Source organism: Rutilus rutilus, assembly GCF_951802725.1.
Source record: "Rutilus rutilus genome assembly, chromosome: 10".
Lineage (NCBI taxonomy): Eukaryota > Metazoa > Chordata > Actinopteri > Cypriniformes > Leuciscidae > Rutilus > Rutilus rutilus.
The window spans coordinates 22,069,785-22,086,592 of NC_140215.1; the positions used below are offsets into that span (position 1 = coordinate 22,069,785).

Sequence of the window (16,808 nt, forward strand, 5' to 3'; positions counted from 1 at the left end):
GGAGTTCCGGCATGCTGCATCAACACTTCACACACTGTACAGCGCCAATGAACAAAGCAGAGCTCAAAGCAATGAACACATTCATATATGTGCACAGCGATGCATATAGCTCAAAGGCAGAGCAACAACAGGTGGCTATGTAGCATACCATGAGAATTGACTCTTTTACATAAATCAAACTTCTCTTACCTCTCATCTCTAATCCTTTACCACACGATTCACTCGCTCCCGCCATTCCCTGCTGGACAGAATCTGGGACCAGAGTACATGGATGCCATCTGTGTGCCTTCCATCTGAAAAAGAGATGAAGATTTGTAATGATTGTTTGATGTTGGAAAAAAGTCCCCTGAGTTGTTACCATGACATACATTTTTAGTCTAAGACAAGCTGTGCATATACTATATATATACTAGGTATTATTTAGGTAATAACAGATATCATATAATACCAGAAATAACCTGGAAATAACACAAATATGTACACATGTAAGCAGACCTTCCAGTGTAAACACAATGCATATCAATAGAAGCCTTACACTTACAATACTTAAATCAGTATATTAACCAGCGAGATGCAGTCACAGTCTTTTATGACACATGGAATTAATTGCCTTTGTATTCAGGGGGCTTTTACAGGAAAATTTGTTTCGTCTAGCCTTGCAAATGAGAAAAATGGTGACCGTTAAATAAATCCTATAAACCAGTGGTAATGATGTGCTGCATTAAACAAATGACTTTGTTTCAGCATACTAAACAGTTTCTTGTCAATAGTTTTAATTACAAGGGATTTCAATGGCAGATGCCAATGCTGACATCTACAGATGAGAGTGGTCATTTGTTAATATGAAGTAATACATTCACAAGTGCAAATATTCCATGCAAGTTCTCAACTATCAACTTTACTGAAATATTATAAGATATACTAGTGTTGTAGTCCCGAGACCATTTTTGAAGGACATGGTCTTGTCTCATTCTCAGACTTCGAGGACTCTAGGATTTTATTTTAAAACCGGTCAAGACCACATCTGCGGGGATATCACCAAATTTCCATTGCATTATCTGATTTATTTGTTAATCATTAATGTGGCTGGATATAAAACTTTCTGCTTCAAATGCAATCAATAACTTATTTCTGTTTTGTTTTTTTTTAATAAAAAAAAAATATATAATATATATATATATATATATTACACCAAAATTAATACAAATAGGCACAAAATTCAATTTATGATTGCAAACAACTTGTATGAGAGCTTATAACATAAGATATAATTCAGCAGTATCTCAATTGATTTTATTTTTAAAACATTAATCTCAACATTATTTATGTAGATTGTACCAATTCAGACGCAACTCCTGTGGCAACTCAGCAGTGGAAAGATTAATTTTGTTGTTAGTGATTTAATTTGACTGGTAGTGTTTTATTATTATTCAAATTGTAGTTACTGATTAAATGTCAGACATTTAGCAGGCAGTATGTGGATCTTTTAGATGAATTTAAGAAGTCTCTTGGTCCTGACTCAGTCTCACCCTGCCTTGGTTTGGTCTTGGTATCAACCCCTCAAAGTTTTGGTTTTGACTTGGTCTCTGTTTAGATGGTCTTGACTACAACACTACGCCTCTCATGAGATGATTTAATTTTATTTAAATTAAATTAAATTCACGTTCCATTTAGAATCTTCTGAACTATCTTCATTCTCAACATGAATGATGAGTGAACGTTACTGGATGTGATGGAGTGGAGCATTCGAATTCTTAAATACGCTAACATTTAAAAGTTTGTAGTCTGTAATATTTTTTTTAAATGTACAGTCTCTTTGCTCACCTAAGCTACATTTTTTTGATCACATATACAGTAAAAACAGTAATATTGTGAAATACAATTTTAAATGTCTGTTTTCTATTTGAATATTTTGTAACATGTAATTTATTCCTGTTTTCAGCATCACTACTCTAGTCTTCAGGGTTACATGATCCTTCAGAAATCATTATAATATGTTGAATTGATGCTCAAGTAACACTTATCATCAATATGAATGTGGAAAAAAAAAGTTGTTCTGATTGCTACAGCTAAATTACAGCTAAAGTGTGACTTGTGTATTTTGTGGAAAGTATTGTGTTTACAAAACAGCGTATAATGTTTTTCATGCATGTGATTCTGAACTGCTGTGTGGGTTTGCAAACACTTTTTTTGACTCCACAAAGGTGAAATAAAACAGGCTGGCATTGTATGAGTCTAGCTGATAAACTGGTAAACCACTAGTGTGAATGCAGTTTATTCACCTGTAAGTAGGACAAACCAGAAGAGCCTCACATTCTCTCTCCTCATATAAAGTATCTGGACACTCTTGACCCCCATTGGCCGCCCGCTGGATGATGATCCTGTATCGTGACTGTGAGGGCACGGTGCTGTTCACTGTATAGTTCACACAGAAAGAAAACATCACTTTCACTCATCTTTCACTTTATTAGTATTCTGACAGCGATTACCGCAGCAGGAACAATTCAAAGAGCTCTTTAGATAAGAGCTAATGATATGATTCTCTGGTGGAGTTCACTGTATGGATCCTAAGCTGATGTAACGACTTCATTTAACAGACGATGTAAGGCTCATTACGCATTGCTAATTACTAAAACACTGATAATAGCACAATTAAGAGGGCGATCTCATTAACAGAAGACCCAACAGGGTAAAACACACTATTTACAGAGGGGATATCAGTTATTTAAAACCTTTCTTCAAATGTTACCATTTGATTCAATCATCATAATGCATGTTTACTGGTTTCTTTAGTGGAAGTAATTGTCAATTAATAGTCTCATTTAAATGTAATAAAACTTTTCTGCTGGTAAGAAAAGCCCCTCTGCGAATGACACATACGGTATGTGGTCCGGCTTTCACTGCTTTTACAGCAGTGTATGACATCACGTCCCAGTAGGTTGGTGTGAAATCTTGTTTTCATTATCAACATAGTGTCCTCATGGAGGTAATGAATTTTAGATTCTAATAACCAACTCTGTAAATATAATGACTTTTCTCGTAGGAAAAGAAAGAAATAATTAGATAAGAGAGAATGGGAAAATGCTGAAATCTGATTGAGATGTTAAATAACATTTAAAATCAGCAATTAAATCTGACATGAATGGTCCCATAAATGTTGTTTCTTATGCTCAAATAACAATAAAAAAAAGCATTTAATTGAGGTTAGTCCAGCCAATGCACATGTTGTAGTCCCAATTGAGTATCTCAGGACACTTCTAACTGTGGCTGCAGTAACATGATGACTTGATCAACTGGTGATTGGTGTAACCGGTCCTACTCGACCCGCTCCGAGAGGGATTCGAACCGCAGTCTCTAGCATCAGTTGTTAGTGTGCCTCTTGAGATCAGGGGAGTGAGGTTTACACGCACAGCACACATATATATATATATATATAAAAATTCATACTTTAATTCAGCAAGGATGCATTGCATTTATCAAAAGAGACAGTAAAGATATTTATAATGTGTAAAGATAGAAATGTATGTTTTAGAAATGTATAAGACAGTAAAGATATAATATAATATTTCTATTTTTAAATAAATGCTGTTCTTTCATATGTATTTCCATAAATTTATTTTCTGTTTTCAACATTGATAATAATAAGAAATCTTTCTTGAGCAGCAAATTAGCATATTATAATGATTTCTGAAAGATCGTGCGACACTGAAGACTGGAGTAATGATGCTGAAAATTCAGCTTTGCCAACACAGGAATAACATCTTAAAATATATTCAAATAATAATGAAAAACAGTTATATTAAATTGTAAAAATATTTCACAATATTACTGAATTTTGATAAAATAAAAGCAGTTTTGAACATAAGATGATCAAAAAAAAAAAGAAAAAAAAAAGATAAATCGTACAGTGTACATGATCACTATGAAGATTAAAGCGGTCTTCGTATGTGTTCCACAGGAAAAATAAAAGCAAACAGTTTTGGAAATACATTTTTATTTTCAGGTGAACTATCCCTGTATGTGAGGTCCCACTGAAATGTCACAGCTAAAGGTTGTGTGAGGAGATTGTATCAATACCTGGCAGGCATGTGGTAGGGCAGGCTGTCCATTCACTGAAAGGAGTCACAATGCAATCTTTCCTACATGGCAGTAAACAGGGTTGAATGGTGTCCGGTCGGGCAGATTCTGGACACCTATGACACATGGAGAACAGAAAGAACACATTTTTTTTTCAAGATCAGTGATAAGCTGTCTTAATTCACACTGCAGTTGCTCTGTCCTTGACCTTTTACCATGGGTGCAGATATAATCTGTGCTGGTCCTATGTGCAGGTTGATTTACTGTACCCCACAAACCCAGACATTATCATGTACAGATACAACACAGTCCCAATGACACTATCTGTGTAACAGAAGATCACAACGACACTGTAGGGGAAGTTGATGTAATATTTATTGCATCTTACCAGCAGAGGCTGCAGCTGATTGTATCTGAGTGAGTATACGGTAAAGGTGAGTTATTTCGGTATGAGTGATGGCAAGCGAGATGCTACGTGAGCCTTTATATTTCTTAAGAGAGAGATAAAGAGAGATTCCCCACACTGCTCGCTATACTGTACTGTGTAATCTAATGGAAAGAGACTTTTTTATTCTGTGCTCTAAAATACTTTATTCTGATTGGTCGATCACAGAGCAACATGATCACTTATTTTTGTGATATTGATTACACATAATGATTGTATATTTGGCAAACAATTTCCAACATGTAAAAAAAATAAGTACACACCATGAATTTTTCCCCAACACCAAACATGTATGGATGTACACTAACATTCAAAACTGTGGGGGTTTTGTTTTGTTGTTGTTGTTTCATAAGTCTCTTATGCTAACCAAGGCTGCATTTATTTGATCAAAATTACAGTGAAAACAATAATGCTATGAAATATTATTAACATTTAAAATAACTGTTTGTCTTCTATTTTAATATATTTTAAAAAGCAATTTATTCCTGTGATGGAAAGCCATTACTCCAGTCTTCAGGGTCGGTCACATGATCCTTCAGAAATCATTATACTATGCTGATCTGCTGCTCAAGTAACACTTATCATCAATATGAATGTGGAAAAAAAAGTTGTTCCGATTGCTATTTTTGTGCAAGCATGATAGTTTTTCAGAATTGTTCAAAAGAACAGCATTAAAAAAATATATATATATATTATAAATGGATTTACTGTCATTTTTGACCAATTTAATGCATCCTTGCTAAATGAACGTATTTAAAATCGTACTTAGTTAATACGGTTTAATTAAGTTTTATCTGGACAGTATTGATGTGTAACATAATTTAACAAATAAAAATTAAACTTTGAATTTTTTATTCAACAAAAAATATTAACATAACTTCAACTGTCTTCAGTGGAATAAGTAAGTACATACCGACATTTACTTTCCATTTGAAGCTTAAAAGTGGTAGTTGTGTAGCTGTCAATGGAGGGACAGAAAGCTCTCAGATTTCATCAAAAAGATCTTAATTTGTGTTTGAAATTAAGATATACTTTCCATCCTACTTTTTTTCCATAACAATGTACCCGTTTCATGGCTCTCCAAGCACTCTCCGGTATCGGTTACTTATAATAAATTGAGAGAAGTTCAACTTAAATCAATATTTCATGCACACTGATCTATTTGGTAAACAGGCGTGTTGTAGGATGGAAAATTACATTCACCCTGGTGAATATATAAGGGATAATGTACAGCCAGACGATCGATTTCACAAAACAAACCCCTTCTGGTCGAAACAAGACCCAATATTTTGCGATAATGACTGGTTGACTGCACATGATCCCTTACATATGTACTAGGGTGTACGTCCTGCTGGACATGCGTGTACTTGTGAGTGCGAGTATGTGCATGCTTTTGTTTGAGAGCATGTTGCTCCATGGAGAATGTCCATCCCTGTAAGCTGGATTCTGGATTTCATTTCCCAGCATGCAGCAGCTCTAAAGAGAGGCGGTGGGACTCAGCAGGCCTCTACCAAATACAGGCTTTGGAGACCAGCAAACAGGACACATCAAAGCAGCGGACAAGAAAGAACAGAGCCATGAATCATCTGTTTCTCTCTCACTTTTGTGCTCTGTGGAGCAGAATGTCATTACAGAAGGCAATCACCCAAAGGCATTGATGCTACACAGCTTTAGGAGAGGAACAAAAGAGTGGGTGGATAAGTGCAAGAAATCAGTAGAAAGAAGAGACATCACAGAAGACAACAGGTTGACACAAAACAAAGCGCGTTTATGTTTTGTTCAGCTCAAAGGGATAGTTCACCCAAAAATTATCATCTATCATCAGTCATCATTTACTCATGTCGTTCCAAACCCGTAAGTCTTTCGTTCATCTTCGAACACAAATTAAGATCTTTTTGATGAAATCTGAGAGCTTTCTGTCCCTTCATTGACAGCTACACAACTACCACTCTGAAGCTTCAAAAAGTTCATAAAGGGATCGTAAAACTAATACATATGAATTGAGCGGTTTAGTCTGATTTTCTGAAGAGAAACAATTGCTTTATATGATGAACAGATTTAATTTAAGGTGTTATCCACATATAAACATTCATCAATGCACACATGAGATATGGTAAACAGAAGCTCAAGCATGTTTTCTTGATGTGCAAAAACCAATGAGGTTCATTCTCATGTGTTACACAGCACGTTTGAGCTTCAGCAAGAACCAATGAGGTTTGTTCTTGCACGTCAAACAGGTCAAGCAATCTGTTCACAATAAAAATATATATAATTCATAACATTTATATAGCACTTTTCTGGGTACTCAAAGTGCTTTACATGGAAGGGGGAATCTCCTCAACCACCACCAATGTGCAGCAACCACCTGGATGATCCGACGGCAGCCATCTTGCGGCAGAACACCCATCACACACCAGCTTATTGGTGGAGAGGAGACAGTGATGAAGCCAATCAGTCAATATGGGGATGATTAGGAGGCCATGATGGACAGAGGCCACTGGGCAAATTAGGCCAGGATACAGGGGTTACACCCCTACTCTTTTGGGATTGGACATCCTGGGATTTATAATGACCACAGAGAGTCAGGACCCCAATTTAACGTCTCATCCGAAGGATGGAACTTTTTATGTTCATCATATAAAGCTATCGTGTCTCATCAGAAAAGTTGACTAAACCGCTCAATTCATATAAATTAGTTTTATAATATCTTTATGAATTATTTTAGCTGTCAAAGTGGAACAGAAACTGCCAATGGAGGACATAAATCTCTTAGACTTCATTAAACATATGTTTTTGTGTTTCCAAGATGAACAAAAGTCTTACGGGTTTGGAACGACACGAGGGTGAGTAAATGACAGAATAATTTTTGTGTGAAATAACCCTTTAAAATTTTATTGGATGGGGCATGCTTAAACATTAATTCACAGGACAAAAGCAATATGAAACAACACACTGGTTGAATTCATAATTAAAGTAGAATTCCCTGAAAAGAGTAAACACTTTGACTGAATAGTGTTTTATAAGATATTACTCAGTGTCATCCCAACACAGAAATGAACCAATTATTATTATTTTTGTAGTTGGTGAGGCTAATGGTGCAGAAATTACACTGCACCTATCTGTAGGCAAATTAATTAGGCATATTGAAGAATTGTTTATTACGATTATTATTAATAATAAATACAACTGGTTTTTAAACACTGTTATATCATATTGCTGTTGTCGCAGTTTTAGAAAAGCAGTAAGTCATTGCAGAAGAGCAGAAATGACTAATTTTCACTGCAACTATTCTGATTCAAATAGTTTATTATGCTATCTCTAGGCAAATTACTTAATGACATATTTGTACATTACAATTATCTAATAATTAATACAATAATTTTTATAAACACTGTTTTATCATATTGCTGTTGCCAGTTTTAGAAAATCAATAATTCACCCAATGTCATGGATTACATTTAATCCATTTATTTGAATGACAATGGAGAGAGAGAGAAGGCAGGAAATGATGTGGCAATGGAGAGAGTGTGGAGAGTGGCAGTGGAGAGAGAAGACAGGAAATTATTTGGAATGAGGGGGAAATAGCTTGGAAATCAAGCTTGAACTTGCATCACCCACATTTCATTGGTCCAACAAACATACATAATATATCATCCTGCTCCACAAAACTGTACTTTAAAATGGCTGAGATCAGATCACATTTAATGTTGACAGACAAGTTGCTTTGTACCTATATGGAACCTGGTTTCTTTTCCTCTTTATGCAAGCATATGAGTATTAATAAAGAAAAGGTATAGCAGCAGAAATATAAACAAACATCTCCCCGTTGGATCATTTCATATATCAGGATGTTTAAATAGCTCAGCACTGCTGTTTTAAATAAAGCGGAGTTATCTGAACACACACCACGAAATATCAGCCGCTCTCATCTGATGAAATGTTCTATATAACTGATGTTCTGTTCTGGCAACCTCCAGCACATGCGGCAAGGCACAAGGGATATGATGTGTGTGTGACACAAACACATAAATTTACCCACACCATCAAACACATCCATGCCATATACAGTAAACCCATCTGTGATTTATGCTTCAGTATATCTGTGAGTGAGAGCGTGTGTGTGTCAACAGACCACTATAAACCAGACTGTGATTTGTTCTCTTCTGACTGTAAAGAAGTTTAGATTATTCATTGGTAAAGACAATTGTATATGACACCGTTCCCCTTCATCAGCTCACTACTACTTAAGTCAGAAGTGATTCTGACTAATGTGGATCGCTTGTGAGCCTATCTACTTCGAGTGAAACTAAACGAGCCAATGCACATTGGCATGCAATAATTGCACCAGCTGCTATGCATCGCAGCGCAAGCATATAATGAGCAGCAGGTGCGTCACATCCTTGTCTTTCGCTTCGGAGCCAGACAGCGCATGCTGTTCCTGTTCTCTCAAGCATCTGTTAAGAGTGTTGCTGTTCGAGTCTCTGCTGGAAGAAGCCTCTGCGAGCTGGTGTTGGCGTGACAGCGCGTGCAGTGAGAGTCGTGATTCTCCGAGAGTGTGCGCCTTCAATGAGAAAAGCTGTTCATTCAGCTTGTTGGTTTCGGTGGGCGTTTCCCGAGAGTGAGTGTTCACACAGGCTTACACTATCATCCTGTGTGTTGCCGCGGTTATCTCCCTATGCGCCTAAGCACCAGAGAGATCAAATTCCCAAAAGAGCTTACACGATCTGACCCTACGTCTTTTTCAAGATGCCATTCAAATCGTGTGTTTCTGGATGCAGCAGAAGAGGCCTACTTCGGTTAATAGCCTTCAGGGGATCACAGTGAGTGTTAACCCGTCGAGCCAGTCTCCTCGAGCCCCTCACTCCTCTATAACGCTACCCACGGAGCCTCCAAGAGAGCGCGCTGGGCTGTCCGTCGTAGTCCCAGTCGTTTCTTTTGGAGCTCCACCGGATGATCACATGTCGGTCGCTGCATCAGAGGGTGAGCTAATGTCCTCTGGGGATGAAGACTCGGCTGCGCTGCCTCCTTCGGGTGTGACAGCGTTGTCCGAGTTAGACCCAGAGCTCACGGCTATGCTTTCCAGGGCCGCCGCAAGTGTTGGCTCGAGTGGAACCCTCCACTGTGTCCCGAACCACGCGGTTGGATGATTGGTATCTTGGGGCGGCCTGTGCTGGTTCTCAGCGCCCCGCCCCTGTGCCTTTCTTTCCGGAAGTGCATGAAGAGGTTACTAGAGCACGCACCTTTTTCTGCCTGAAACCGTTCTGGTGCCTCTTCCTCCCTCACTACCCTCGACGGTGGAGCAGCTAAGGGTTACGTGGAGATCCCCCCAGAGGAGCGGTCTGTGGCGATGCAGCTGTGTTCCAAGACCGCTACCTCCAGGCAGGGAAATCCGCGCCTCGCCTCCCGGGCGTGTTATTTCTCATCCGCTCTAGCGGACAAGGCATACTCAACCTGTGCAGAAGCTGCATCTGCCCTGCATGCCATGGCGCTCCTGCAGGTCTACCAGGCCAAGGCGCTCAAGGAATTGCACAAGGAAAGTTATGACCCAGGGGTTATGCAAGAACTGTGTACAGCGACGGGAAGACTGTCTCGCCGGAGTCCAGCGGTACCCACATTTTCAATAAAAGAGCAATTTCTTCCATCTCTGGGTCACAAGAGGGCACGGATTGCAGTGAGCGATGCTCCCATGCCTTGCCACTCCTTTCCCCCTCTTCCGTCATCAGCCGCAGTGTGCGGCTCGGGGACGCCACCAAGTCTTTCCACGCACCCTCTGCCCCACCCTGGAACCAGGTAAGTGTGGCACAACACACTCAGACTCTGCTTCGGGCCGCCTCGGTGCCTCCCGAGCCGAGTCCCTGTGTTCCACCTCGCTGCCCCACCCCGGGTACGTCTGTGGTCCCGTTGGTCCTGCTTGCACGGTGTCTGGAAGCCTGGCTAGCACTTCCCAGCCCATCTCGCTGGCTCATCCGTACCATCAGACTCAGCTATGCGATTCAGTTCGCCCAGCACCCTCCCAAGTTCAGGGGCATCCACTTCACCTCTGTGCAGAGTTGCAAGCAGAGATCTATGTCCTACTGGCGAAGGACACGATCAAGCCGGTTCCTCCAGCCGATATGAAGACAGGGTTCTACAGCCCCTACTTCATTGTACCCAAGAAAGCGGTGGGTTACGACCAATCTTGGATCTGCAAACCTTAAATTGGGCCCTGTACAAGCTCCCGTTCAAGATGTTCATGCAGAAAGCTCACGCAGAAACGCATTTTCTAATGCATCCGTCCCCAAGATTGGTTTACAGCGATCGACCTGAAGGACACATACTTTCATGTCTTGATTCTTTCTCGACACAGACCATTCCTGCAGTTTGTGTTCGAGGGACGGGCATATCAGTACAAAGTCCTGCCATTCGGGTTGTCCCTGTCGCCCTGCGTCTTCACGAAAGTTGCGGAGACAGCCATTGTTCCACTCTGAGAATGCGGCGTTCGTATTCTCAACTATCTCTACGACTGGCTGATTCTGGCTCAGTCTCGAGATCAGTTGTGTGTACACAGGGACATGGTGCTCCTTCACCTCAGCCTGTTGGGCCTTCAGGTCAACTGGGACAAGCAAACTCTCCCCTGTGCAGAGGATCTCTTATCTCGGTATGGAGTTGGACTCGCTCAACCAGACAGCGCAACTCACAGAGGAGCGCGTCCGGTCGGTGTTGAACTGCTTGAGTACAATCAAGAGCAGGACAGTGTCCCACTGAAACTCTTTCAGAGGCTCCTGGGGCATATGGCATCCACAGCTGCAGCAACGCCACTCGGATTGCTTCATATGAGACCGCTTCAGCACTGGCTTCACAGTCGAGTCCCGAAATGGGCGTGGCAGAGCGGCACATACCGGGTGCACGCCACCCCACACTGCCTCCAAACCTTCAGCCCATGATCGGACCCTTAGTTTCTACAGGCAGGTGTTCCCCTAGAACAAGTGTCCAGGCATGCTATGGTCTTCACGGAAGCCTCTGCCACCGGCTGGGGGGCAACGTACAACGGGCATGCAGTCTCAGGTCTGTGGACGGGGCCTCAACTGCATTGGCACATCAATTGCCTCGAGTTGCTCAGTACGGATTATGGTGGACCACCTCAAAGGGCCACTACATGGCAAGCACGTACTGGTATGTACAGACAACACTGCGACTGTTGCGTACATCAACCGCCAAGTAGCAACTTGCCCGCCATATGGAGTCTGAAGCATCTGAGGTCGCTTTGTGCCATTCACATCCCTGGCGTGGTCAATCGTGCAGCTGACGAGCTCTCACGACAGCTTACGCTTCCGGGAGAGTGGCGTCTCCATCCCCAGGCAGTCCAGCTGATATGGGTGTATATATATATATATATATATATATATATCCTAAAATGTTGATGGTTTAATCGAACCCGTTGGGTCATTTAAAAACAAATATCACTTCTATAGACATCATTTTTGACCACTATATACTGTATATATATCATCAATTGTGAGTCTTATGCAATTACGACTCTCCTGTGTGATGTTGCTGCCTGTGGATAGTATTTCAAAATGACCATTTATCAATTCAATGATGAATTTAAAGCTGTCTTAGAAGGTTGTCGATGTAGGCACAGAGCTACTCTTAAAATCGTATGCAATTTTGCATTCCCATGTAAATGCATCTTGTTTTAAATACAGATATATTAGACATTTTCACTAAAAAGAGAAAAACCAGCATGTTTTTCCAGACAGCCCCCCTCCCAAAACTGAGGTAAAGCCGAAACCTATAACCAGGCCAGTGAAATACGCCAGCCCATAAACTCACTTTACGTTGGTGTCATTAATATAACAGAAAGAAATGGATAAACGACTGCATTATTTATGAGCCCCTTTTCCTGATGCACAACACAATATCTTCTCCATGCAATGCAATAGAACATTTTATCTTACCCAAAGCGCCATTACACCACTCCCACAGGAAACATTTATCAAGGAAAGACCTGGGGCAACATGAACCTCTCATAGAGGAAACAGAGAGAAAAAGTCCAGCCTGCACTCAGAGCCACGCACAGCACAAGAATGAGAATATTGACACTCAGTGTCTAAGATACGGCTTCAGCAAATGTAAACCAAGCGATCTTCCCTTGTGAAAAGGTCAAGGAAATGCGAACATCTCATGAGAACAGCTTTCAGAACTATACATATATGTTGTGCTGTACGTCTCATTCATGCAGTGTAAACGTGATGTTTATATGGAAAACTATTAAATCTGGATTTCAGGACTGTGTGATTGTGTAGCAGAATGCCTCAAAGACACATCCCAGAGCAGAAGTGTCTAATAATATCTGCTTTAATTTAGCGCTCTGATCAAACTAAATGTACATATATTTACAAAAGCTAGCAGAGGGAAATATTTATCTCTGCATTATTCACCAAATACGGATGTCCTGATATTATGTACTTGTATTTAAAAATATACATCTACAGTAGGAGAGAAAATGCTGTTTTATAGATAAAGCTATAACAATGGATGATCCCATAAAGGAAACTGGCCAGATTCAGGAACATTATAAAACGGAAACCCTCCAAAAACATTCTGAATTGAATGTCGGCACATATTTGATGAGGTATTTGAATGCATTTGATAAGGCTGTATATACTTATGTTGGTGGTTGTTCACACAGCGCATAAATCCTAGTAAAGATTGGATACATTTGTTCAGACAGTGCAATCAATATATGATATATCTATATTGGTTGCCATAGTAACAACAATGCCAAAGACAGAGTAGAAGCCATGAGGACTACTACATTTTACCCATTCATACATATGCCGAGTTCAAAACTGATCCCTTGTTTGATTATTCAAACATAGTAAATGGCATGTGAGTGTAAATGAGAGAATGTAGATGCAGATGTGCCACGACTACTGCACTTTGTGTATGATATTACAGCCACGCCGTGTCTGAGTGATGAGTGCCAAGTGAAATCTGATCTGACTATACCAAATGAAATGCATTTCCAAAATCTTACTTTAAACAGATTTCAAATCACAAAAGGACAGGATTTTGCCGAATGTCTGAACAAAGCGTTATTGCCTGCATCTGACAGGTAAAGTAAGTGCTCTATGGTATTTAATAATAAAAAGCAGTGATCACCAAAGATTAGTAAAAAATACCATTTAAACTTCATGCTATGAGCAGTGGTGGAAAATCTATGTGCTTTAAATTTCATACATAAAAATAAGGCACCTTTTGGGAATAACCGGCCCGACGCCCATTTTCATGCAGACCACTTTACGAATCTGCACCCCGACAGCACAGGTGGTCGTTCCGTTCCAGTAGCCGGTGCCATTTAGATTCATGGAGGAGTCTTCAATGCATGGTCCCCATGGCGACTCTTCCCAGTAGAATGTGATGCATGGATGATCGTTACAAGTTCTCCACTCCTCCAGAGCAGTAGCAGCTGGACATGCCTTAGCTGAAATGAAAAAGATCATTAACTGCATTACAGATGGAAAACCCTCTCTTAAGTTTGCTTTAATGCTCCATAAAATGTTAACGAGCTACATGAGCACAAGAGGCATGAAGCCGAAATCTACTGGGACATGTGAAGAGATGTAGATATGTGAATAGAAGAAAACGAATAATAATAATAAAAAAAACAAAAAACAGTTTATAGTGTAATTTCTGAACCACCAGCGTCAAATACAAATTTTAAAATAATGTCTCATTGACTATATGAGACAAACAAAGTTTGGTTGCCTCAAAGCTGTTGGGCTCCTCAATGCTGAAAGAGCCAATGCCACAGTGTTGTTATCATTAAACAAAACTATTAACAACCTTTCTGTTCATTGAAATATAGTTGAAATACAATATTGTAATATTAGATGAAACTAGAACAGACTCTTCCATACATCTATTATCAACCATGAAACCAAAATAAATATCAGCTTATCCGTATAGTATCAGCCAAATATTTGATATTGATGCATCCCAAAACCTTCTTCCATCATTTTACTGTACTTGAAAACAAAATGCTGAATGTGTATTCCATGTGTGATGCAGGGACACCTTTGACACATTTTTTGTGGGATCAACCTCCAAAATTACTTCTGTACTTTTTATAATTAAAAGTAATTCCTACTCCATCTGCCCTTGAAGCTAATGACATTGTATTGACATTCAGCCTTTCTCCATAACACAGGGACTCATTATGAGTGTAACGTAGACCAGCTGAATATTAATAAGGGCTTGTCTGATTAATGACACTCTGTGGATGGTGTGTAGAGGTTGGGGCTTTATTTCCATTTTCCAGATGCATGGAGATGTAAGAGCATGCATAATGCTGTTACTCAGGATGTATGTATGCATGTGTGTGTGTGTGTGTGTGTGTGGCTACAGAGGGGGCGGGAGTAGTCTCTAGACTAAGCTATATTTAAGTCTTAATTACACAGCTCTTTTTGTCATTCCAGAAGGACTGTGAAAAGCCCACAGCAGTATGTAGGCAGACAAAAATGAGACCCTGTGAACACATTTTTATCACTGCTCCTCTAAAACAAATATACCGAATGCAAAATTGGCCCTCCACTCACAAAAACAAACTGATTAATGGTGTCATGTCACCCTCAGAGAGATATTAGGAGTAAATTACTTCCCTTGTCAAATCAATATTACAGCATTAAATTATCTGTTTGTTTATTTAAATTTTATAAACATTTTTTATTATAATAGATAGGAATGTGCAGTGAGACTGGAACACAGTGGGAATGAAAGAGTTTAGGAAATGACACATGCAGGCCATAGGCGCCACACCATGTCACATGCACCATTCATTTGAATGCCTACAATTTTCTTAAATTGAAAATACATTTTTCAGACATTTGTAATAAACATTATCATCTCATTTCTGTGAAAGGTGAAAGTCAACTGACCTTCTCCTGGTAAGCCCAATACGGTCCGTGTGCGGCTTTGTCTGCCTTCTGAGTTTTTACTGGAGCAGCTGTGGGAGCAGGAGGACCAATCAGACCATGAGCTGAGCACACAGTCACCTGAACACGCCATCACACAGGACACCTCTTTAGGGGGCGACTCGTCTTCACAGAGATCCTCAGGAACAAGCTGCCCTGTTCAGTGGAACATAAGACGACTTGTAATGTCACCATCATTACTTGGTGTTGACAGATATCAAGGGAGGTTATTGTTGTTGTTTTAAAACGTGCACATTTGCCCATTTCTTTACTGAATAGAAAAAAAAAGATATATAGGCCTATATAGATAGACAGACAGACAGATAGAGACAGACAGACAGATAGACAAAGATAGATAGATTAGATAGATAGATAGATAGATAGATAGATAGATAGATAGATAGATAGACAGACAGACAGAAGGATCATGTGACACTGAAGAGTAATTGCTGCTAAAATGAAGCTATGCCATCACAGAAAAATATATTTTAAAAATACATAAAATAGAAAACAGTACATTTTAATTATTATTTTTTTTATTTTTTTTACTGTTTTGATTAAATAAATGCAGCTTTGGTGAGCATAAGAGACTTCTTTCAAAAACTTAAAAAATCTTACCAACTCCAATTTCTTACGGTACTGTATCCATAAATAATATTAATAAAAAAAGATATTAATAAATACAGAAATTGCAGAAAGTGTTAACACTTATAAAATACTCTAGTCAACCACAAACCCAAGGTACCTTTACAAGACAGAAATTCAATGTGTTTTTGTGCATTGAGGTGGAATAAGCCATTCAATGAAATAGTCCCATAACTCAGCGTTACAAGAGTAAATGAGGTCCCTATTATAAATGTGCTCATATTCACTGCTTTCATCTTTTTAATGCAACTTTGATGAAGACTAAGTGTTTTTTTATCTCCAAATAAGAGATCAACAGTTGTGATTCATCAGCCTTTTTGTGCTCAATCACAGAAATGGGAAACATGAAAATAGAGGGGGCAATTTAGATTTCATTATGATGAACACAACCAAGTTCTGAACACTAATAATTTCATGACGCTCCAAACCCTCACAATCAAGTCTGTCAAAGCAACGGCTGCACATCACATTGTAGCGATAATGCCATCAGTTTCTCTATACAAATGATCTGCTCTTCGATCTTCAAACAAATTAACCAAAGGAAATATTTGCTTTGTGTGTTGCCACTGATTTTACTAATGACCGCTTGATCAGATGGGCAGAATTTGTTTCCTTTCACCTGCAGGAAGGAAAAGATTTGAGCAGGAAACAGTATTTGACAGAATGAACCAAAGGCCATTTAATTT

At 39.5% G+C, this 16,808-nt stretch overlaps 1 protein-coding gene across 5 annotated transcripts in view; it reads right to left on the bottom strand.

The window, feature by feature from the left end:
* thsd7ba (thrombospondin, type I, domain containing 7Ba) overlaps positions 1 to 16,808 on the bottom strand; it is a 202,573-nt gene that overhangs the window by 63,394 nt on the left and 122,371 nt on the right. For all 5 annotated transcript variants that reach the window (XR_014628956.1, XM_084421340.1, XM_084421338.1 and 2 more), the window contains exons 9-13: positions 15,442 to 15,633; positions 13,760 to 13,988; positions 4,078 to 4,193; positions 2,283 to 2,415; positions 190 to 293 (exon numbers count right to left, since the gene is read on the bottom strand). Coding sequence is in view for 4 of the 5 variants with exons in the window: in XM_084421340.1 (XP_084277466.1) it covers positions 190 to 293; positions 2,283 to 2,415; positions 4,078 to 4,193; positions 13,760 to 13,988; positions 15,442 to 15,633 (774 nt within the window). In the remaining variant the exon portion in view is untranslated. The remainder of the gene's footprint in view (positions 1 to 189; positions 294 to 2,282; positions 2,416 to 4,077; positions 4,194 to 13,759; positions 13,989 to 15,441; positions 15,634 to 16,808) is intronic.